Source organism: Carassius gibelio, chromosome B25 (genome assembly GCF_023724105.1).
Source record: "Carassius gibelio isolate Cgi1373 ecotype wild population from Czech Republic chromosome B25, carGib1.2-hapl.c, whole genome shotgun sequence".
Lineage (NCBI taxonomy): Eukaryota > Metazoa > Chordata > Actinopteri > Cypriniformes > Cyprinidae > Carassius > Carassius gibelio.
Genome location: NC_068420.1, coordinates 10712190 through 10735850, shown reverse-complemented (window position 1 = coordinate 10735850; position 23661 = coordinate 10712190). Strand labels below are relative to the sequence as shown.

Genomic DNA, 23661 nt, shown 5'->3' with positions numbered 1-23661 from the left:
ACCCACCCTTAAGATAAAAACAACAGCAACATGAGAATATTCACCATTACTGCATCGACTTTCCCAAAGTGTTTTCAAAGGGAGGTGTTGTATATCCCCTGTTCTCTGTCGTGCAACCTGACTCCACCGAGATCATGTTTTAAAGACCAAAAGAAAGACTAAAAGGTGGAATTTACCAGCAGTGCTAATAGTGGCCACATGCTAAAAGGCCATTTTCTAAGTCAGTATGAAACAATAAGTCAGTATTTGTCAAGCAAAGCCTTGCTAAATTTGAACCCCTGTCCAGCTTCAGTTATTTCCTGTGAGGTCGGCGGGATGGGAAGGGGGGGTGGTGATCCGAGTCATCTGGTTCAAGCTGCAGCCGGAAAGCCTAGAGCAGCCGCAGTCTAAAGCGGCTACTGGGACAACGAGCCCTGACCACACAATAACCTTTCTGAAGGCCAACAGAGCTCTGCAGCTGTTCAGAAAACAAGTGTAAGGCATGTTGTCTAGAAAGTGAGATGATTAGAATGGGATTTCAGCTAGGGGTGGGGGTGAAAAAAAAGAAAAAGAAAAAAAAATGAATGCAGAACATGTCAGGGGACGTGAGATTAGGAAGATCAGCTGTGTCAAAACCGCTGTCAGCAGTCTCTCACTGCAAACAGGCAGTGAGCGAGGGTGTGGGAGTTCCAGAAATCCGCCACCAGCTGATCATCCCAGCCTATCCCCAGGGTTTTAAACATCTTGTGTTGCTCACAAAAGGGGCGAGAACATTAGACTCTCTCTGGCACGTAGTCAACCGCCTGGAGAGAGCTGAATATGAACACGTAGCCGCAGATGATGATCCACACGTGCCTGCCAAGAGTGAAACAGTTTTAAAGCCTTTCATTAACAGCGGCTTCTGTGAACGAGAAGACATGGGTCACTGGGTTTTTTCCACCCCTCCTGCTCAGCGTCCAGTCAGAGAGCTCTTGGTAAACAAATCCCACCCAAACACTGCTTATCTAATCTCCTACAGCAGAGAGCAGTTATTCAGACTTCCCCTGCAAGTCATGCAAAACTTTTCCGTGGGGGCCACAGGTCCTTTTGCAATAGGGTACATATGTCACAGGGGTTTGGGAAATCTGAAATAAAATTTAGATTGAGTAGCAACACGAGCCGTTACGACATCCTGTAACGACTTTTAAAAACATGCAAAGTAACATGAAACGCGATTGTTATCTGCAAATCTGTCAGGCCACACCTCTGACACCCCTTTTTCAGATCTGTCAGACAAGAAGTGCTAGCTACACTCTTAAAACTAAAGGTTCTTCATAAGTATCTACAGTTCCATTAAGATCTTGTAACTAAGATTAGTGAAATGTTCTTTATACTGTTTAATGAAAGGTTCTTTGGGGAACCTAAAATGGTTCTTCTATAGCATCACTGTGAAAACCCCCTTTGGAACATTTATATTTATGAGTGCATCATTACAAATTTTTTTTTTCAAGCACTAAACCAAGTCCCTTGATTCCCATTTCCAACCATAACTGTCATGTGGTGCAAAACAAGCTAATGTTTTTCCCCGGCTAACGCCCAAAGGGCACAACATGCCACTCATAGCTAAAGCCCGGCTCGTGCGCCGCCCAATAGATCTAGAAGCGGAGCATACAATGAAAACACATTGGCTAGAAAATCACATTCTGTAGGACCTCGCAACTAGTGCTATTCCAGAACAGGGTTAAGGGTTTATAGCACCAACCAAACCTTTTTTTTTTTTTTTAAATGGAAGCCAGTCATTTCTGAGGTCACAGCGAAACAGATTCACATAAACAGATGGTTTAGGTTATGAGAACGTGAAATGTGAAGCTAAAACAAGAGGACACAGCAAAACATATTGAACCTAGCAAAATATTAACAATCAGACAGTTTTTGTAAATGATTCACTAAAGAAATAAAAAAGCATCTGGCTCAAAATATAAAATGCACTTATACTCATGAATCGATGTGAGCAGGTGTGAAATATTGATATATAAATTACAAAAGATCACTGTTTTTAAATTAATTGTTCTTAATTAAAGTTAAGAACAGTAAAACGTAGGCCTGCGCACGTTTGTGCTTAGCCTGTATAGTTTAATTTTAACTAAACTTCTACTCTTAACTAAAATAACTGCAACTGAAATAAAATAACTATGTACACATTTGAATTTTTTTTTACATTTAACATTTGCCTTGGTAAACAAACCAGCTTCTTAAAAAAAATTAAGCTTGGTTTCTTCAAGCTCTTTAGAGACTGAAGTGTTGTTTGCATGGAGCGTTATGAGGCAGAGGCACCAGAGCAATAAACAAAGCCTTTTCGATGCTGCATCATTTCAGTTCCCATCGGAAATGCTGAGAAATGCAGACAGTCTGGCCGGCTTCAATGTACATTAGACAGAGCTGAAAATAATCCTCTATAAAGGACTGATCTCAGGAACAAAAGCATGAACGGCTATATTATTAGGTATTGATTTGGTTTGGATGTTCTTGAGAAGAAAAGAGTTAAGGAATGAAGCTGAATTAAAGGCTTCTCACTTCTTAAAGGGATAGTTAGATAGAAGACCCAAAAATGAAAATTCTGTCATTAATGACTCGCCCTCATGATGTTCTAACTTTGGAAATCAAATTAAGATATTTTTTATAAATTCTGATAGCGAAGATGAACGGAGGAGGTCTTTTGGGTTTAGAACGACATGAGGGTGAGTAATTAAATGACAGAATTTTCATTTTTGGGTGAACTATCCCTTTAACATCTAGTGATTCAGCTGGCAATATGTAGTTTTTTTTATTTATTCTGTCCTGATTCCAGTGCAATTTTAACCTGGTATTAAAGAGTGCTGAACTCATATTGATAGTTGAAAGCAAATTCAAATTAAGTTAAAACTTTCAATGAGAGAATGTGTAACAAACAAAGCGTTTGTATGGTGTAGTATTTTACAAATCTAGTGTCTTTTTGGAATTCAGCAAGCATATATTCAGTATGTTCTTTTAGCTTACTCCTAAAGAAAAAAGCAGGACTGGCTCTAGAAGTGACTAAGTTGATATGAGACTGCAATCGCTTACACAAACCTTTGATGCTGTAAGCTCTGAAGTTTGGGAAGCAAACCAGGAGCTTCTACAGATGAAATGGGAACCTTATACCAGATGGCATGTAAAACAAACTCCAGGTTCCATGGAAGATATAGGGCTTCACATCTGTAACCTACCCTGTCCCAATTCAAAATGTCAAACAGCAACGGTAAGCTGTTACAGGAAGCGGTGTGCGATCAGGTTTCATCTTCAAGTGAATGATATACAGACCACAAAATATCAAGAAGATCTAACAAATTGATCAAAGTGCAGGAACTGGTTCCAGGCTCTTAAAACACAGCTGATAACCACGACACATGAACCTTCTTGGTCCTACTTCAATTTTGATTCACCGTTGACCTAACTGCAACCAGCAACTGACAATTTGTAAGAGACATTACAATGTGCACACAGCAAAACTGATCCTATTTACTGAAGTGATGTTGCCATGTGGCTACGCTAAAGTCAGTCATGTGAAAGGGTCAAGATCAGACCATCGTGTGACTACACATCCTGAATGAACACTAAGAATGCAAACACAGTGCCTCTATTCATGATGGACACGTTAGGGTTCAGTAACTACCATCTGGTCGGAGGTCAAATAGCATTTGAAACCTAGTCAACAAAGCCTGACCGACCCACTAATGCCAAGGGGAGTTTGCGATGCATGAATGCTGCATTAAAGGGCCTGGAATACACAAACAACTAGATGTCTGCTCTCTTTCCAAGTGCATCATACCACCGAAACCTTCAGGCTGCTCATTAGTCCAGGAATCTGGCCAAATAGGTCTTCTTCATCTGAACGGAGTGCAAGTCTGTTCCAAACGGGAGACAGGCGTTCACATGATCTAAAACACACCAACAGAAAGCAGACGTTCATGCTTATGGTCATTCCTCAGGCCGAAGATGAATGCCGGTCTCGGACAAGATTTATTATAGATACGGATGCATGAAGATGTGAAAGTGCAGCAGTGCAGAGGTCATTTTTCTCACTTCTGCTGACTGTTGGGAACTGGAAGATGTGCAGGCGGAAGATGGAAGATGTATGAATCACACGTGTGCCTTTGGGAAATGTATGAGCAAAGGAAACAAAGTTTCCTTACTTTAGCAAAGGAAAACCAGTCTCCTCTTGGCTTAGTTCGAAATCCTGAGAAGTTTTTCCTTTGCAAATCATCGTTTTGTGTGCTTCTAATTTGTGAGCGGTGTTTCTCTCCACACTTGTCAAAAACAACGCAGCGCTGACCCTTTAAAAACTCCATTCTCACAAGAGTCACCTAAAAGGGTAATTCCACTCATTTTCAAAAATGAAATTCAGGCCCTGAATAAATGTCTAAAATCCTGATTGGAGTATGACTGTAAATAATTATACATGATAAAAAAAAGAAGTCTTTAAAGAGATTGGTATTGCTGATCATATCGGCAGATTCAGCTCTGTTATCAGTGATCGGCCTCAAAAATCCTGATCGAAGCACCTCTAATCTGCAAACCATAAGTCTTATTTACTGTGAGGCTTTAAGGAAGCTAAATGAGAAAATGTGCAAAGTGTGGGCATAAGAATAAATGGTTAACATTGGGCAAAGTCAAGGTCTTAAATTGGAACAAACTTTATCTGAATGATTCACTCCACATCTTCCTGAATCTAAAACAGATTTATTGAAACAGAGAGGTCAGTGTAAGGACTGTAAACTTTATGACTAATAGGGGAGACAAAAAAAAAAGAAGAATAAGAGAAGTGTTGCATAATGCTTATTATGGGCTGGTGGCAAAACCTGTCATTTGGTTTCAATGGGTGTGGCTTCACAGATATGATAGTGTTTGCATTTCAAGGTATGAAGTAAACTGCTATGATGGACCCTGAAAACACATGGAGGACGTCTCTCACTTCCCCAACTTTAGGGTTTATAGTGCAAGACTCTTGAGTACAGAATGCTGGATTTTGGAACAGCACACACAATCCACTGAGGCTAGCCAGACTCGGGTCCCATCACTCGGCCTTCTGTTAAATGCAAGCAGCTTGTTATGCAACTGCCCTGTGTATCAGTTTTCCTGGGTTTTAACAGTTTCCAATGTTCTGATACTAGTATCATTCTGGTGGTTAAATAGTCGGTTTCAAAACCCAGAGCTAAATGGGGACACCTGGAGCTGATTTGAGTAAAATCAATTTTGTAACACTACATATTTATTTTTGTCACTTAAAATGGCTTCCCCAACTCTACTGGATCACTTAAAGTAGACTAAAATCAACTTATGAGCTTTCTCCGAGCATCACACAAGTGCATTGCCTTTTCAAGGTTATGATTCTTGACAATATCTTATAAACTGTGATAGGAACAGGAAAAATTAAGCTGACCGGAATATGAAAAAGTTCATTTTGACATGGAAAGGATGGACATTTAAGTGGCCGCTATTGGATACTTCAAATTACTTTTGAGTTGAGAAGAAAGAATCCTATGATTCAGCCAAACAAAGGCAGCATGGGTGTCAAGGAAACAACGGGATGAGTCACTTCAGGAGGCCATGAAAAAAATCCATGGTACCGAATAACCCTTTCCAGTAGCAACTTGAAACCAAAGCAGGTACCTCGCTTTACATGGAACTCAACACACACTGACCTAAGCAACAAAGTGAATTATTAATGAGCCACATTGGTTATTTTAACAAAGGGCCACTAGTACATACCAGACTTGCAACTAGGGATTCCACTATTAACATTTGATATCCTTTTCTGGAACATTATCAAGTATGACGTCAAAATGAAAAAGAATAAATACGAGATGGGAGAAAAATACATATTTCAATACTTGCTCTCACAGTTTTATCACTGGGTAATTATACTGTATATAAAATTGAGGGCATCAGGGAGCTGCTATTATGCCTGGCATTGCAACTGCTTTTGAATGCACAGTCGCTTTTTAGTTTCACTTTCGAGATTCGTTATCGCACATACTCTGTTTATATTATGGAGTGGCAGTACTTACCACACATTTTACAAGATTACATGTTTGTCAGTGGGGCTCAGGTTCTGCAAATCATTCGCCATCGTCCTCAGTCATTTCTCCTTATTCTTTGTATGTGGTAAGTGAAATTTTACATACTGTAATGTGACAGGCAACCATTAGTGATCGTTGTTTTCCGTGCATCAATGAATACAGATTCAAGCTACAGTCAGACCCCCTAACTCCCACGCCCACCCCAGAATGTCACCGTCCATCGCAATGTTTCAATATAGATATCTTCCGATGCCAATTTTGTAGACATAAGACCCTAAGTCATACTCCGTTTGAGATTCAGTGGAGCCAGCCGGTCTAAAGAAACTTGGTACTGAGCCATTTTTCAAGAGCAAGTGCTCTGTGAATCCAGAGTCCAGTCATCAGTAAAATGAAATGTTTGTGGACGGGGTCAAGTTGTTCGCAACCAGCCAATGTAGAGCGGGTAATTATGCGTAGGTGGGAATTAAAATAACTAAAGGACTCTTTATGTTGTACAGATTCGATTCTTTATTTTGGGAGTGCACTTTCGGCTTTACAACTTTGCAGATCGTTTACAATCACACCCAGCTACATTACACACTGCATAAAAGAAAAAATGGAAAATGGCGCATTAGGGTCACTTTAAAGAATTATCAGAATGACTTTTACGTATGACAGATGACCTGTAAATGCGAAGAAATATTTTTTTTTGTGTGTGATATATTCCTTATGCGAGTGTAAACACTTTTTCGATACATGGGAGTTTTTGCGAAATTGATGTGTTTCCATTGGGTTCATTTTCAATTTGCACAATTTGAAGGGTAAGGAAACATGGCTAATGTGTATAAGCTACAACAAACATGTCAAAAGCATGGACGCACTTTCCTAGCAAAAATGGTGCTTGGGTGCCAAATTTGTTTGGCTAAAATATCACAGTATACAGAAGCATACACAAATTTAATTACCAAAATGTTTTGTTTTAGTTTTCAGCTAAATGAAAACTTTAATTTTGGCTCCGCTGTTAACAACAACAACTAAAAAACAATAACATTTTGAAGGATCATTAATAATCAGTGACAAATTTGTCTAAACTAATGTCTAAAATACACTGACATTTGTTCATTAACTTCTAGACAATATCACTTGACTGGGGTGAAAATTAAGCTAAAATTATAAACCAAAACGGTTTAAACAGTTTAACAGGAAAGCAAAAATATCCTTCTGTGCTACTGAACTGAAAACAGAAGTACTACATCGTTGTACAAAGATTAGCCTAAACTATTTTTTTTATAGGTTTCACTCAAACTATCACTCTTCTATTAATAAAAATTAGAAAATGTTTGACAAACATACAGACAGACAGACACCAGTTCTAAAACAGCTTGAAATATAAAAAACAGCTCTGGTTTTTGACAACACCTGCAAAATTTCACTTCCTGACTCTTCCTGCTTTAAGTACGAAAAATAAATGCTTGTCATGACAACCTCACATACCACAGTGACTGCGAGCACAACGAGATCCGCCCTAAATTTAGGTGAGCCAGAGCTGTGCTGGGAACAAGCTATGGATTCCTGCGACATCGATTCATGTCGACAGAAACAGGGGACAAATGGAAAACAGAAGCACACGCTGCCCATTTCCCCCACTTTGGGACGCAAATGTTACACAAATAAAGATATAACATGAGGCTTATGAAAAAACAACAGCAATATCTGACACGCAAAGACATAATATATAAGAATCTTTCAAATTTTTAATGAACACTAACTTGAACAAAATAACAAAATACTTGAACACTAACAGTTAAGTGTAATCACTTGTGGGGGTTTTTAAGAACAAAATGTGCAATTTATAAACAAACAGAAGGGGAAGATGTTAACTATGAAGTAAATTTTTTATATTACAATGATGTTAAAAAAATAACAATGCACATTTACAAACCACTCTAAATAACTGCACATTGAGTACATGTTGTTCGTTAAAATGATTCAGTACTTATGTAATGATTTAACACTAACACTATGTTAAGAGCCATAAATACATTCCCAGAAAAAGGGAAAAACAAGCAAGAGTGAATTATTATTCCTAACCTTCTATAAAAACATCTGTTATCACACTCCGTTTGAGTGCATCTCATGTTCCTCCGTGCATCTCATTCCCATGCAAAGCGACACATTCACATGTGCCACCTGCATAGGCTGTGAGTTCTTAGTTGCAGGCATCAAACTGTGGCTGTGCCAAAGTACAAAGAGTTCAAATGGCCTATTTAAACTAGCGCCTAGTTCCTCTTTATCTTGTTCGCTGATAGCTTCCCTACAAACAGAGCACGTTTACAGAGACAGACCTTAACTCCACACCGCAATTTCACATTATGTTCGAAACCTATTCGTATGCCTTTCAAGTGGAAAAAATGTCTTAAAGGAACAGTTCACCCAAAAATAAAATTATTTACTCAAACATACATTGACTGCTCTAAACCTGAATTATATTCTTATTTAAGATGTTTTAAAAATTGTTTTTGTTCACACAGTGAAAGGTACGTAGTTTAATGTTGTCTTGGACCCCAACAGACAAAAATAAAATACTGCATATACTACCATTCAAATATTTGTGGTCTGTATGATTTTCAGATGATTTTTAAAGAAGTATATTTATAAAAATAATAATAATAAAAAATACAGTAAAACCAAAAGTCATTTGTGAAATTATCTAAATATTTCAATTTAAATTAATCATTTTCTATTTCCTATTATTTCTGATGCAAAACTGAATTTTTAACATCATAATTCAAGTCTTCAGCGTCAAATCATCCTTCAAAAATCAAATTACACTGATTTGCTGCTAAAGAAATATTTTTCTAATATTGCTGCTTAATATTTTTGTGTAAACTGGGATTCATTTTCTTCAGATTATTGAGACGAAAGAAAGCTCAAATGTTTAAAACAGCATTAATTTCAAATAGAAATTATGTGTAACATTATAAATGTCTTTATTGCCACTTTGGAGCATAAAATATATAAAAAAGAAGACTAATTATTATTACGGACTCCAAACTTTTGAACGCATACCAATGCATAATGTATTGTGCAATGTGTGTACTGAAAAAGCAAAAAAGTGATACATCTTTAGAAAAACATGAGGTTAGGTGAATTATCCATTAACTACAATACAGACCGAAAGCATGAAAGGAAATTTTGGGGTTAAAAAAATACTAATTAAATTTGACAGAGAACTTAAAACACAAACATCTGGAATGTTCAAATTTAAGACTGTTTCCATGTTCTTCCACATCCCATGAATCACTTCAGCAAACCACATTCTTCCTCAAGAACTGCTTACCACAGAGACACAAAGTACAGCCATCATGGACTGAATTGACCCCATTAGAAAAAAAAACAAACGAGAGGGAACCAAACTAGTTGAAAAGTTAGTGCATTTTTATTCTTTTTTTGGCATTACATAAAGTTATTATGGGTGTAGCTCCATGGCGGTTACAAAGTGAGTTTACCATCAAACTCTGACAAAAGCTGCAGACAGAATTACATAACTGTCCTGACAGGAAGTGCGGCTTAAGTAAAACTTCCTCAGTTTAACTTCCTCCAAACAAACACCACAAATTATATCTTTATGTTTGCCACAAATTCCCAAAAAGTCTATTTATGCTTAAACACAGACATGACAACCGATAGTCAGCCTATTACAGGAAGAAAAAGAAAAAAGCACAGCTTACCTGTAGTAGCGAGACTGCAGGTACGTCGAACACACAGCTTTGGAGACGTGGCTGGCAGAGCCAAAGTCAATCACTTTCACACGGAAGGGCTGCCTCACGGGATCTACCAGCATAATGTTCTCTGGTTTAAGATCGGCATGGATCAGGCCCAAGCTCTTGAGCTTCTTCAGCGCCGTGGCCACCTGTTGCAGAACGGGCCTAATCATCTTCAGCGGCAACGGACTGAACTTGTTCTGCTTGAGGAAGTCGTACAGGTTCTGCTCCAGCATCTCAAACACCAGACAGGTGTGGCTTCTGTGCTGGAAGCACTCGAAAGCCCTCACCAGGCTGTGCTCCTCGGCATTCTCCCCGCTCAGTCGGGCCAGGATGCCCACCTCGATCTGGCCCTGGCGGGCATACGATGGGTGGTTCTTCAGTATCTTCACCGCCACAATCTCATTAGTGCCTCGCTTCCAACATTTGACCACCTGACCGAACGTACCACGTCCCAAGAACTCCAACACTTCATAGGTGTGCTTCATGGAGCACAGCACTTCGTGTTGGACCAACTGATAGTCACCGTCACCTGTCCCGCTCACGGCTCCCGTCCCGGTTGCGTTCTGCTCGGGCGGGGCCACACCTACTGCGGTCGTGCTCCCAACGTTTGTTTGCAACATGGCAGGTAGAGTCGAATGCTCCTCTACTATCTGCATGATGCTCTTGTCGTTCTCAAGCTCCTCCCCTTTGCATTTAAACCCACATCTTTGGGTCCCGTCGAACAAATTCAAACCACTGTTCCTCTCCGGCCCTTCTGGAGCACCGCCACTGCTTCTACTACTACTACTTTGGCTGTTTTGGCCACTGTCTCCACTTTCTTCTTCAACTGCTGCAGCCGCTCTGGAGAAATACTGAAGGTCGCCCTCCGATGCCACACGTTTGTATGGTGAGGAAGCCCTTCCAGAGAGCTCCTGTGGAGCTGTATCAGTGTGTTTCGAGATGTCCCGTGCAAGGCAGGGTCTCTCGATGGTCAAAGGTTTGATTTTCGATAAAGGTATAATATCCGTAGGGTGTGCAATGCCTAGATTCACACCGACCACATAAGTGCGAGGGATCTTCTCATAGTAAACACAGCTGCTGGGATCGATTTTCTTCGCTCTGCAAAAGGCACTTGTCTGGGGTTGATAAACATGTGGTGGGCAGACCGTAACCTGTGAGGCCATACCTATAAAGGACAGAGGGGAAGAAAAGTGTAAGACTGTATTAGCCATTTTTTCACAGATGCTGTTGACATTTTTATAGTCACAATCATCAAAACAAAACCTTGCTATTATGAGAGGCTTAAAATAAGCAAGATGGATTGTTGAATGAATTTCATGAAAAACAAATAACAAAGAAGATCTCAGTAAAGCCTGAAGGGAAAACTTACAAAGCTCCAAAAGCATTGTTAGTGTAACATGAGGATGCACGATTTGGAACAAAAAACAAAAAAAAAAAACAAACAAACAAACTGCCATTTCAACTGTAAATTAAATTAAAATTCTGATTTATTTTTTTAAAGTGCTCCATAATTATTGTGGTTGTTTGTAGGGCTTCACAATTTGGCCAGAAATGTGTGATTATGGAATTTATAGTTGTATTATACAACTATAAATAACAGAAAATAATAATAATAATAATAATAATTATTATTATTATTATTTATTATTATTATTATTATTATTATTATTATTATTATTATTATTATTATATTAAAAACAATAAATTATTCAAATATAAAATAAATAAGACATTTAACTACATTACTGCAAAATAAAAAAGTAAAAGTAAATTTACAATAATTTTACTGTAAAACGGTCAAATTGCAATAATATCCAGGCATGAATATTCTTTGCATTTAATGATTAAAATATCCAAAAATAATACATTTTACTGCATTACTGTACAACAAAAGCATTAAAGTAAAATTCTAATATATTTTACTGTAAAACTGTCAATTTCCAATACTAATATTCATGCTTTAATTTCTTCATTTTTAAACACTGAACAATTCGATATTTTATTTTAGCAAAAAGGTTATCGTTTCTTCGTTTCTAAACTTCTAAAAAAAAAAAAAAAAAAAAAAAAAACAGGTGAAATGTTTGGCAAGTGTTTCGTTTCAAAAGCACATTATAAGCAAAGCAACTTCAGTAATTGCAAAAATACAGATTGTGTAAAGTAGTAATTCTGAACTGAGACACTAAACACCGTTATGCAAAAAAATTAACACAGCATCACGTTTCACTATAATACACGCAAATATGTTTGTTTAAATTAATCTCAGCCTTTGCACTTTGATTAAGAAGCCAAATAGCGATTCTAGCAAATTCCAGTGATATCATATTAGCAGTTTCAGACAGACAAGTGACCAATGGGGATTAGCTGTCTTAGTTTCGAGAGAGACAGACTAGCCCTTCTTATACTGTCACAACATATGGCACAAGTTCAGACACGAGGACAGGTGTGGCTCTTACACACCCACATACTAACTCTCACACACACTTATAGGCCTGCTAACACTCTGGCACACTAGGTTTGATTTCATAGCAGCAAATATTGAGGTTCTAACACATAAAAGGGGTGCAAACATGTCATGTTGTTTTATTTGGAATGCACATCTGATGGATTTCACTTCCAGAGACGTTACAAAACGCCTCATTCATACACACTACCATACCAAACTCCAGGTTTAAATCATGCATTTCAATTACGGCTGTATTCCCGACTGTGTAAACAACATCTAGGCGTGCAACCAGAGACTGACTCAACAACTTTAAAAGGACAGTCCCATCTGGAGGAGTGTTTTTATGAGGTCTGTCCCATAGTAGCGTAATCCCTCAGTAGCAAGGAGGTTTTGGGTTACAGGCCTCTCTACTGTTTTCAAACGCCGCTGTCTTCTGCTATAAGCAGCTGGTGACTGACCTTTCCCCATGTCAAGACCTAATGGGGTTAGGCACAGGGAAAACACCCGGTGGTACTGCAACTGCTTGGGCTATAAAAGTTTAATGGCAGTAAATGATTGGGAAGTAACCTTTACTGAATTGACAGACACAAATTTTCCAGTGATGAAAAGTGATAGTAATATCAATGAGGAACTTACAATACTCCTGTTTCATTATGTTGTAATGCATCATGTTTTATATATATAAAAAAAATACATAAGTGACAACATTTCTTTGGAATATTGAAATGGGGATGAATGAAGTTCCATAATTCTTCCATGATTATTTTTCAAGTCACACATACATTTTACATATATAATAAACTAAAAAGGAATAATAATATATAAATGAAAAGAGGGGTTTCCTAGTAAAAATGACCTAATTTAAATAAAATATTTCACTATAAAATATTCTAGAATAAAGCGTGTATAAATGTTCTACATTTTATAGATCATATAAAACTATTAATTAAGTAATTAAGTTGAATTTGATTTAAAACTTATATATATATATATATATATATATATATATATATATATATATATATATATATATATATGTAACTTTGTATATTACTATGTATATTACATCATCCAAAAAATTTTTTTTACAGCTAACCATAACCTGGGGGAGTTGGGTTCCAGTTCTGGAAAATCCATGAGATTTCCAGATTTTCCATGACAGTAGGAATGCTAAGCGAAGTTCTGGAAAGAACAAAACTTTCCCTGCAGAACATTTACATGAAATAAGCATTGTTCATATAATAAAGAACCGTTTATGACATCTTGCTGAACAAGCTTCTATAGGAAGTGCATGAGAGATTCTATTTCAATGTGCAGACAGGAAATGCAACTTGCATAGTACATGAGAGATTTTTAGGTGCAACTTTTGCTGAGTCTTACCAGAATACAGTCAAGTTACAGAAGAAAGGAGAAGTCAGCTGCTAAGCGATTACCAGGCCTGTGCATTTGAGGAGGATTGAGTAACATGTCGCTGGATTGATAATGTACAATGTACAATAACTACATCAGGCAAGCTTAAACGGAAAAAAAACCTCACCAATCATATGCACGAACACAAACAAAGCAAATGATTAATCCTTTAAAACATCATCTGAACTTCTTTACGTCATGTTTTTAAGCAGGAGGATTTAGGTAAAGTTAAAGATTATAGGTTTGGCTGGTTACCAGCTAGTCTACGCGATCATTTAAAGCTAAAAAAGATGCGGGACAATTTTTGTTTTAGTAAACCCAGAAGCTCAAGAGCTACCAGAACGCATTACCAACCCCAGCAAAACACTGCATTCATGTTTTTGGTGTGGCGTGGCAACTTTTTTCACACCAGCTGCGAGCTCGCGAACACAACTCCGAAGTCGAGTCTGATTCGATAGCTTCACTATTAACTGTCAGATAGGTTTACAACTCGGTAAAATCTTCCTTACCTTCACAGACAGCAGTTGTGGTCGCACTGCGGGTTTTTTGTGAACATGTTCGGGTTTAATTCGCACCCTCTACATGCTCGAAGCGCTCGTGCTGCCATCTTGTCCTCTCGCTGGACGACGAGGGGAAAAAAACACAAGCTCCCTCATTTTCAACTGCGCATAACTCGCCTGCTAAGCCATCCACGGGAACCGAACAGGGTCCAGCATGTAGTTAAGAATATCCGTTTCGGTCAGGGGAGGTTTTTGTCCTCATGTCGAGGACGTTTAAGTCCCCCTGGTTTGTTTCCTCCTGACAGGGACAGGCAAACTCTGTCAGTTCAACTCGCTGGAGCTCTCTCAGCTGAGCGCTCGCTCGTGAACGCGCTCGCGCCGCTTCTTCCCGTGAGTCTGATTGCGGAATGAGAACTGCTGCTGTGTAGCTGTGCTGCCGTGGACAGGGCTGGAGAGTCACCGCACGACACATGAGACGTGCACGGAACTAGGACACAGTTCTGTTGTGTAGTGGCCCCTTCTGGTGGTTTAATTCTGTTTTGGACTAAGCAGAGGTCTAAAAAAAAAAATAAAAATAAAAATAAATAAATGTCATAGTGTAATATGTCAATGTTATCAAAATAAATATTTGCATGCTTATTAAACATTTGTATACAGTATAACATCATTACACGTTAATATCACTATATATTATCACTTATCATCATCTATTATCATCAATCATTTGCCATAAAATAGCTAAAAATTTTGCATTCCAGAATTAACAGATTTAATAAAAATACAATTTCAATTATTTAAATATATTTTGCTTTAAAATGTATTATATAAATATGTAAATATTTTCTTAAATTTTTTACATAATTACAAAACAGATTGAAATATCTGAAAGCAATGTAACTTGTAACTGTTAATTAACAATTTGAATTAAAGTTACAATTATAATTGATAACATAATAAATTGAACAAAACTTATAAATTGAAATGTATACAATGTATTTTTTTTTAAGAGCAGTGCTTGGCTAAAGGCTTCACATTTTTTATTTTACTGTAAAACTAAAATAAAATGGATTCATATATATATATATATATATATATATATATATATATATATATATATATATATATATATATATATGTAGCCATTAATGAACAAATGTAATTTAACTTACAATAATTGATAATTTGATAACTTAAAAATATTTCATAAAATATAAAACAATGTAATAATTAGTTAACGTATCTCATAACTTAAAACTAAATATATTATAAATAAAAAACATAGTTATTTATCATATAAAATATATTATGTATAAAATAATATTTTTAAAATTAAAACATTTAAATTAATATTACAATAACTGATGTACTGTATGAATAACAAATAACATGTACTTATTTTTTTAATTATTACAATTCATAATTTTTATTTCATTTGAAATATTGATATATCCGAAAATGACGTTTTGCTGAATTAACAAATTTGATTTGATTTATTATTGATAGCTGATTAATACTGGATAAAAAAAATTAAATATCATGTAAAATAATACCAAATTAACAATAATAATAATAAATAAATAAACAATCAGTGCTTCTACACGCCTCTATTAAATATTTTTATTGGGAGCCAGCATTTCATTCAAAATAACCATTCGTAAAACTGCATTAATAAGACACCTTAGAGGTTCATGAGAGCAGAAGAGAGAAATGTGCAGCTGGGGTTATTAAAGAATACAGTTGCTTGTGCGGTGAAGTTTTCTTCTGTAAAACATGCTCAGTGTTTATAGAAACATTGTTTTAAAAAAAATCAAGAATACTCTAAAAAAGACCATGCTTGGTGCTTCAAGTGTCCCGTGAACATGGGAACAACATGGGAGTAGTAATCTGTAGGTTAAAATGAGCAGTAAAGAGACAAATACCTTAAATATGCACTTAAATATGGGTGGCTCTTCACAAACTAAGGCACCAGTCAAATACTGTACCGTACATCCTTTTCCTCACACAATAACACCTTTACAAAAGTGATCAGGCTTCAACAGCAAATGTTTGAAAATACTTACAATGTTGTTGGAAGCGAATCTTATATAAAATGCAATAATTATTTTTTCATTATCATTTTTGTTAATATTCGGTATTCGGAACCTCTGTATTCGCGAGGTTCTCCTCAGTAAGCTATTCTAACAGTTATAAGCTATTGCCTAAAGTAATCCAAGCTTTAGGCAATTCAAATGTCTCGATACATTTATAAATATTTCCTGATATAGAACGCAATGAGAAAAGGTGAGGATTCTTAACCCTTAAATACCTGTTAGTGCTAGCATGTGAGCTTCAGCTACCTTACAGACACTTTCATTTGTACATAGCTACAGAATGTGAAAGCCAGGGACACTAGTGGTAAGTATTTCAGGTTTTATTTGCACGTCTAAACTTTCCCCTTTTATTTCAGAATATCTTGGAGGATCTTGTGGTAGAACGGAGAGTAAACTAGCTTGTTGAAGGTCACCAAACGTTCCAGCTTAACAGCAATCTCCTCTAAGTCTTTGCTGATGGGTGTCAGACCTCCAGGGAGAGTCGGGGCGCACCGGTAGACGCTTGACTCCAGGAAGCCAAGAAGGTACGTCTGAATTCGGGAGTCTGATTGGGAAAGTAGATTTTTTGATTAGAGTTCTTCACTTCTAAATGAAATCCAACTGCTTTTTGGGTTACAACATGCTTACCAATGACCTTGTGTATGGGGTCGTCCGCAGACTTCACAGCTACAATTTGGCCTTTCAGTGTGTTCTCAGAAGTGTAAAGGCTTTAGAAACACAATGTAATGTAATCTACAGACGTATGAAGAGTGCATCTCTGCTAACAGAATCTTAATGGTTTTCTTCAGTCTTTCCATGAGGCCTGGGAATCCAGAAATGGCTTCGCCGGCACTGTCTTAGACTATGAGCAGGACTGAAGCCACCAGTGCCAGCTGCTCCAGCTGCTGTTGAATCTCCAGAAATCTGCCCTGATCCATGAGAAGAGTCTGTTTGATAACAGGAGAGAGAAAACAGAGGAAATGGTAAAAGAATAGCTTTGGGATCAATGACACAAACAAAAACAAAAAAAAGTTTAAAACACAAGTTATTAGAAATTGTCACTTTGTTTTCAGGTTGGTTTCATATTGTTTTGGGAGGAAAAAATACCATTTAAAAGAAACCTTTACAATTAATGACTGAAAAATTGGTCATGTGGAGAAACTAAAATAAAATGCATTTTCCTTACACTTCGAATATATTTGAGTGTATGTATACATATTTATATATACAGTATTTACACACACACACACACACACACACACACAGACGTTTGTTTTTGTGAAAAGTGGGTTCATCCCACAGGCGTAATGGTCTTTATACTGTACAAACTGTATATTCTATGGCCCTTCACCAACCCTAAACCTAACCCTCACAGGAAACTTTGTGCATTTTTACTTTCTCAAAAAAAAAAAACTAATTCTGTATGATTTATAAGCGTTTTGAAAAATGGGGACATGGGTTATGTCCTCATAAGTCACTCTCTCCTTGTAATACCTGTGTCATACCCTTGTCATTATACACAGTTGTGTCCTGATATGTCACAAAAACAAGAGCACACACACACACACACACACACACACATATATACACACACATATATATATATATATATATATATATATATATATATATAACAATAATTAATTGTTAAAATTCTTCATTATGATATCAGATCATTTGTTCCAAGATATTTTGGCCATATGCTGGTCAAAAATATCTAAAGTATTTTTTTCCACAAAAATGTATTTTAATTTAGAAATTAGAAACTAGAGGAATAATATTTTTAACTTGCATATATAATATTTTTCTTTAAATAAATGAATAGATCCAAACATCACTTATAACTAATAATACATTACCTCTGGAAAAGACTCCCTAACATGGTCCCATTTTTACAGGCGTAAATATGCATGATTGTGTATAGTTAGAAGAAGTTGAGTAGAGTTTGGTGAGCATGTTGCTCCACCCTCCGTTCCTCCACCGGTCACATAATCCACTGTGTCCTGGAGCCATTTCTTTGTGAAATCCAAAGCATCTGAAAACATGAATACATAACTCAATTAAAGAGCTTAGCATTTACTAAAGTGCAAGCTTATCCATGTTTTTTTTAATCCAATGTTATCCATGCATAACATAACATTCATTGCTTTTGTATAATTACTATACAGGTAACTGATTTTTCTTACTGGGTTGTTTCTCTAGGAACTCCTGGAATTTCTTCTGCTCATATTCCACGGACTGCTGTAAGAGATGAGGTCGAAGGCTGCTCACAGCAAAGTTGGCCATGTCGATCTTCATTTTGTCCAGCACTGCAAATATAGACCTGCAGAGAAACATGGTTTTATTTGGGGTTGGAGTCACATGACCTTCACCTTGATCTGTTTAAGTGACTTACTTAAAAAGGGGCACAATGTCAGTGATTTCACGCAGATGTTTGATGTCTTCATCTCTACAGGTTGCGCAAAAGGTGCCCAACATGTCAATTATGAGCTGGGCTACCTTACTGATGTCTAGAGCTCCGTTCTCAGCCTCCTGCTGGATCAATGAGAGGTCCAGAGCCTCTTTAATTTGCCCTCTCAGTCGGCTCTGTCCAGGCAACAGAAAAGACAGCAGGGTCTGGAAAAAAAGGGGGACAGGGAACTAATGAACATCTTCAAACATCTTTAGTTATGGGAAATGTTAAGATGCAGATATCTTAAGAAAAGTACATAATATTAATATATTTAATATATATATATATATATATATATATATATATATATATATATATATATATATATATATATATATATACACATACATACATACATACATTATATATATATATATATATATATATATATATATACACATACATACATACATACATTATATATATATATATATATATATATATATATATATATAGTCTGCATTCACCAAGTCTGCATTTGTTTGATCCAAAATACAGTAAAGGCAGTAATATTGTAAAATATTTTTCATATTTAAAATAACTATATATTTTAATATATAGTTTATATATAGATATATATAGAATATATTTTAAAATGTAGTTCATTCCTGTGATTTCAAAGCTGAAATTTTAGCATCATTATTACAGACACGTGATCCTTCAGAAAACATTCTAATATTCTCATTTGCTGCTCAAAAACATGTATTATTATTATTATTATTATTATTATTATTATGTTGAAAACAGAGTATAATTTTTTTTCAGGTTTCTTTGATGAATAGAAAGTTCAAAAGAACACGATTTACTTGAAATATAATTTTTGTACTATTATAAATGTCTTTATCATCACTTTTGATCCATTTAAAGCATCATTGCTATTTCTACAAAATATATATATAAAAAATATGTATGTTTAATGTATAATGTTACAAAAGCTTTTTATTTCAGATCAATGCTGATCTTTGGAACTTAATATTTATAAAACAATCCTGAAAAAAATGTGCTCAACTGTTTTAAATATTGATAATAATATTAATAAACAATGTTTCTTGAGCACCAAATCAGCATATTAGAATGATTTCTGAAGGATCATGTGGCACTGAAGACTGGAGTAATGATGCTGAAAATTCAGCTTTGATCACAGGAATAAATGACATTTTAAAATATATTCAAATAAAAAGCAGTTATTTTAAATAGTAAAAATATTACTGTTTTTTAATGTATTTTAGATCAGATATATTATTGGTGAGCAGAACAGAATTCTTTAAAAAACAATAAAAAACTTACTTGTTCAGAAACTTTTAACTGGTAGTGTATATGTAATATTTAATAATAACATTTTGTTTTAATTCTAAAGTCATTTTAATTCTATAGAAATATATGAGTATGTGTCTGATAATAGTTTACAGATTACAAATTTAATTAATATGCAATATCATAATATGATAATGAATAGATCTGGATTCTTTTCTTTACCTCTTTAATTTCACCAACCAGTATGATTGCATGGCTGTACGATGGTGGGTCCTCATTCAACTGTGACTCAAGGCAATCCCAGAATGCTTTGTGCATTATTTCTTTGACCCATTTCTCCAAACTGAGTACACAGGAAAGATATGTTGAAACATTACTAAACATTCTCAAATAGCCCATTTTGACAATCTCATGTTAACATTTATGGTGTCTATTACCTTCCCTCTTCTGGCTCATAAGGCTTGACTTGAAAAGCACTGTTCATTACGATCTCATGAGCCAGTGCCATATTAGTGACTCCTTTGGCTGTCTCCATTAGCTCTTCCACTGACACAAACCTGGGTGGACTGGCTGTGAGTGTTTGAATGCAATGTTAGCACTGTTAAGAGTTGAAATTGCTGTATATTTCTTAAGTAAAGTAACCAATTATCTCCTTACACTGGGGGGTGAGTCTGTGAGGACTTGGAGTATTTCTTCTGGCAACATCTCTTCTGATGTTTCCATGGTGTTTTCTATCCCGTCCTTGTCAATCTTGCTCTGTTTCTCATTGGAGGAGGACTCATCAGATTCCTTGGGCATCTTCTGCTGAAAACAAAGAAGCTGAGAAAATAAACTAATCTGTACACAGACTACAGCATCAGCTGCTCGATCCAATTCCACACTAAAATGCCAACACTGAACATTTGCCGACAACAAGCTGAGTGTGAAGTTGTTTTGTTTTTATTTTAAAACAGGAGGAAAAGACTAGAGTGCCTTTTAAGGCGACAAACAATTGCTCTCTACTAGTAGCCTTTTTCTTCTTCTATAAACTCGCTAGCTTATCTACATTGATTTGATTTAGTGTGCTGTGACATAAACAACCAGCCCGATCTCATTACTAAAATCTCTGAGAGCCTGATGCTCTGTCACATCTATCTGCACTCTAACATCCGGCAATTAATTCAGCCCAAATATTAAAAATTACATTAGACTTTTTTTTTTTTTTTTTTTACAGCGTACCTTGATTAGTTAAAGCACCGACCGCCCATCTAAACGTTATGTTAATGCAGCTGCACTTCGCCACATATAATCAAAATAGCAGCCTGAACGTTTTGTTCGGGAGTCTGGACGAATCCATACAACCTTACATACTTACCATGCGTGTATTTACGGAAATAGAGTTCACAACGCTCCTTTGTAGTTTTTTGAGATGTGACATTCATCGACTCTAAAGCGATGTTTAGAAGCACAAAACTACATTTCCCAACAGAACGTCACTTGAGCCGCCCCCTACCGCGTGCTTCGGAATGATTATAATTAATTTAATTAATTTAATTATTAAAGGCAATAAAGTCACAGTTGTGATTAAATAAATATATATATATATATATATATATATATACATATATATATATATATATATATATATATATATATATATATATACATATATATATATATATATATATATATATATATATATATATATATATATATATATATATATATATATATATATATATATGTATATATATATATATATATACACGTTTGAACCTGTAAAATTTCCTCAATATTCAGCCTTTTTTTTTTTTTTTTTTTACTAAGTCATGCCAAAAACGTGTAAAAATATGTTGTTACTTGTACAAAACTATAAATGGTACAAAAGTCAACGGGAAAGGTTTTCCTTCTATCGGTGCACGAAGGACACTAGGGGGCAGCAAAGGCAACGTTTCTTAGCGCCTGAATGGATGACACAGACACAGGTAGGACGAGTCGGTTTATAGAGGGACATGATTTAAAATACTAGCTCGAAAAAAATATTAATCACTATTTCCTTTTAAACATCTTCACTGATGATATCTGAGAGGAAAGTGCACAGAAATCCCAGAATGTATTAAGATATAGCGTAACCTTGACTGGATTTTAACCGCTTCAAATCCAGTCAGTACGGCTACAAAATTCGACAAAGCCTGTATAAAGTACTAATTTAATAAATGTTTGCTAATTCAACAATCGTTGATTTTTTTAAAACTATTTCAAACACTTTCACTTATGAGGAAAAATAACAACTAATAAATAAATGTTATAGTTTAGCTAGCTAACGCTAGCTAGATTTTCTTTCCTAACTCACGTAAAAATATTTGTAAAGTAACTGTTGCATAAATATGATATTTTAGATTTCGAAAATGTGCTATTTTTTTTTCTTCCAGACTTAATAGACTGGATAAGTTCAGATTGATAAAATGTTTTATAGCCTATTCAGCCCATAACAATAATTTACCATGGTAAATATAATAGCTTATGCAAAAATAACTTACTAGTTTAATTTAAAACTATTACAACTAATAAAATGACTTTTAAAATTACGATAAGGTGCTTTCATTTACTTCAGTGTAGGAAAACCCAGCATGGTTTACCATGACAGAATAAGACTTAATATCTAGAAACAGTTTATGGTAGTTATGTTTATTTAGGGGTTAAAAGTCTTCTCAGACATTAAATCCAAATTTCTCCCCGTAATCGAAACTAATGTTTGATCAGCTGAGGTCAAAGGTTAGATCTAATCTCTGACCACTGCCGTTCACATTTACAGATCAGCAGCTATGACAGTAAGATGGGCTTCATACCACAGACAGGGAATTATCCCATTTTATGGATGGTGTCCTTTTAATTTTGCCTTTCATGGCTTATAAAGTTGTTTAATATCTGCTGAGGTGAATCAGCGGAGGAAGCGAATAAAGACATTGGCCCTCCAGGTCATTTGTGATAGTAGCAAATTCTAACAGGATCATTTAATTCCTGCACATGATTGATATATCAGCAGCAGCTAAATGGACGAAAGCCTTTCTTCTATTAAAACACCAGGCAGAATGAAGACCTCCCACTTTCCAAGTCAGTCATGATGATGGCGATACAGCGGACCAGGCACAGGTCAAATTAAATATCTTATATAATTCCTTCTGAATGACAGCGCCATCTGTCCATCCGGTGTTATGGCCTGACCCCTATTAGCCTACACTCTCACCATGATGCCATTTTCACCTTCATAGGTTCGAGATGGGATTTAAAATGCTTTTTCTGATGCAACGGCTTGAACTTTGTCTATAGCTATGACTTATATATTCTTATGAGGCAAAATTTATGTAGGTGAATTGTTTTTGTCATATGCAGTACGATAAGACCTATAGTTCTAGCTCTAAATTCTGATGGGATGAGCTCTGTTTAGAGCTGATATGTGCACTTGTGATCAACCAGGATCACAACGGCCTTTTTTTAACTATAATAAGTTAAAAAAACTGAAAGCATATCAATAAAAATAATAAAAAAATATTTTTCAGTATTACTTTTGTATAATTTATTTTTCATTAATTGACAAAGTAACTGTTGACTGAAATGAAAACATATAAAAAGTTAAACAATTATTTCCAGATATTTTTTCTAGGCAACATTTTTATTTTTTATTATTATTTTCATTTACTTTAACTGGATGTACTGAAATATATAGAAGACTGCTTTTTTGCCGCAAGATA

The 23661-nt window shown here is 35.7% G+C and overlaps 2 protein-coding genes across 2 annotated transcripts in view; both read right to left on the bottom strand.

Moving 5' to 3' along the window:
• hipk3a (homeodomain interacting protein kinase 3a) overlaps positions 1-14653 on the bottom strand; it is a 41733-nt gene extending 27080 nt beyond the window's left edge. The window contains exons 1-2 of the mRNA XM_052597090.1: positions 14165-14653; positions 9767-10967 (exon numbers count right to left, since the gene is read on the bottom strand). Coding sequence (XP_052453050.1) covers positions 9767-10965 — 1199 coding nt within the window. The 5' untranslated portion in view covers positions 10966-10967; positions 14165-14653. The remainder of the gene's footprint in view (positions 1-9766; positions 10968-14164) is intronic.
• A 1109-nt stretch (positions 14654-15762) lies between these two features.
• On the bottom strand, positions 15763-20728 carry tcp11l1 (t-complex 11, testis-specific-like 1). The gene is given in 10 exon segments (XM_052598118.1): positions 15763-16789; positions 16873-16994; positions 16996-17171; positions 18084-18259; positions 18411-18547; positions 18620-18840; positions 20153-20273; positions 20368-20500; positions 20588-20629; positions 20632-20728. Coding segments are annotated over 10 exon segments (1422 nt in total). The 3' UTR covers positions 15763-16592.
• Between the last annotated feature and the right edge of the window lie 2933 nt (positions 20729-23661).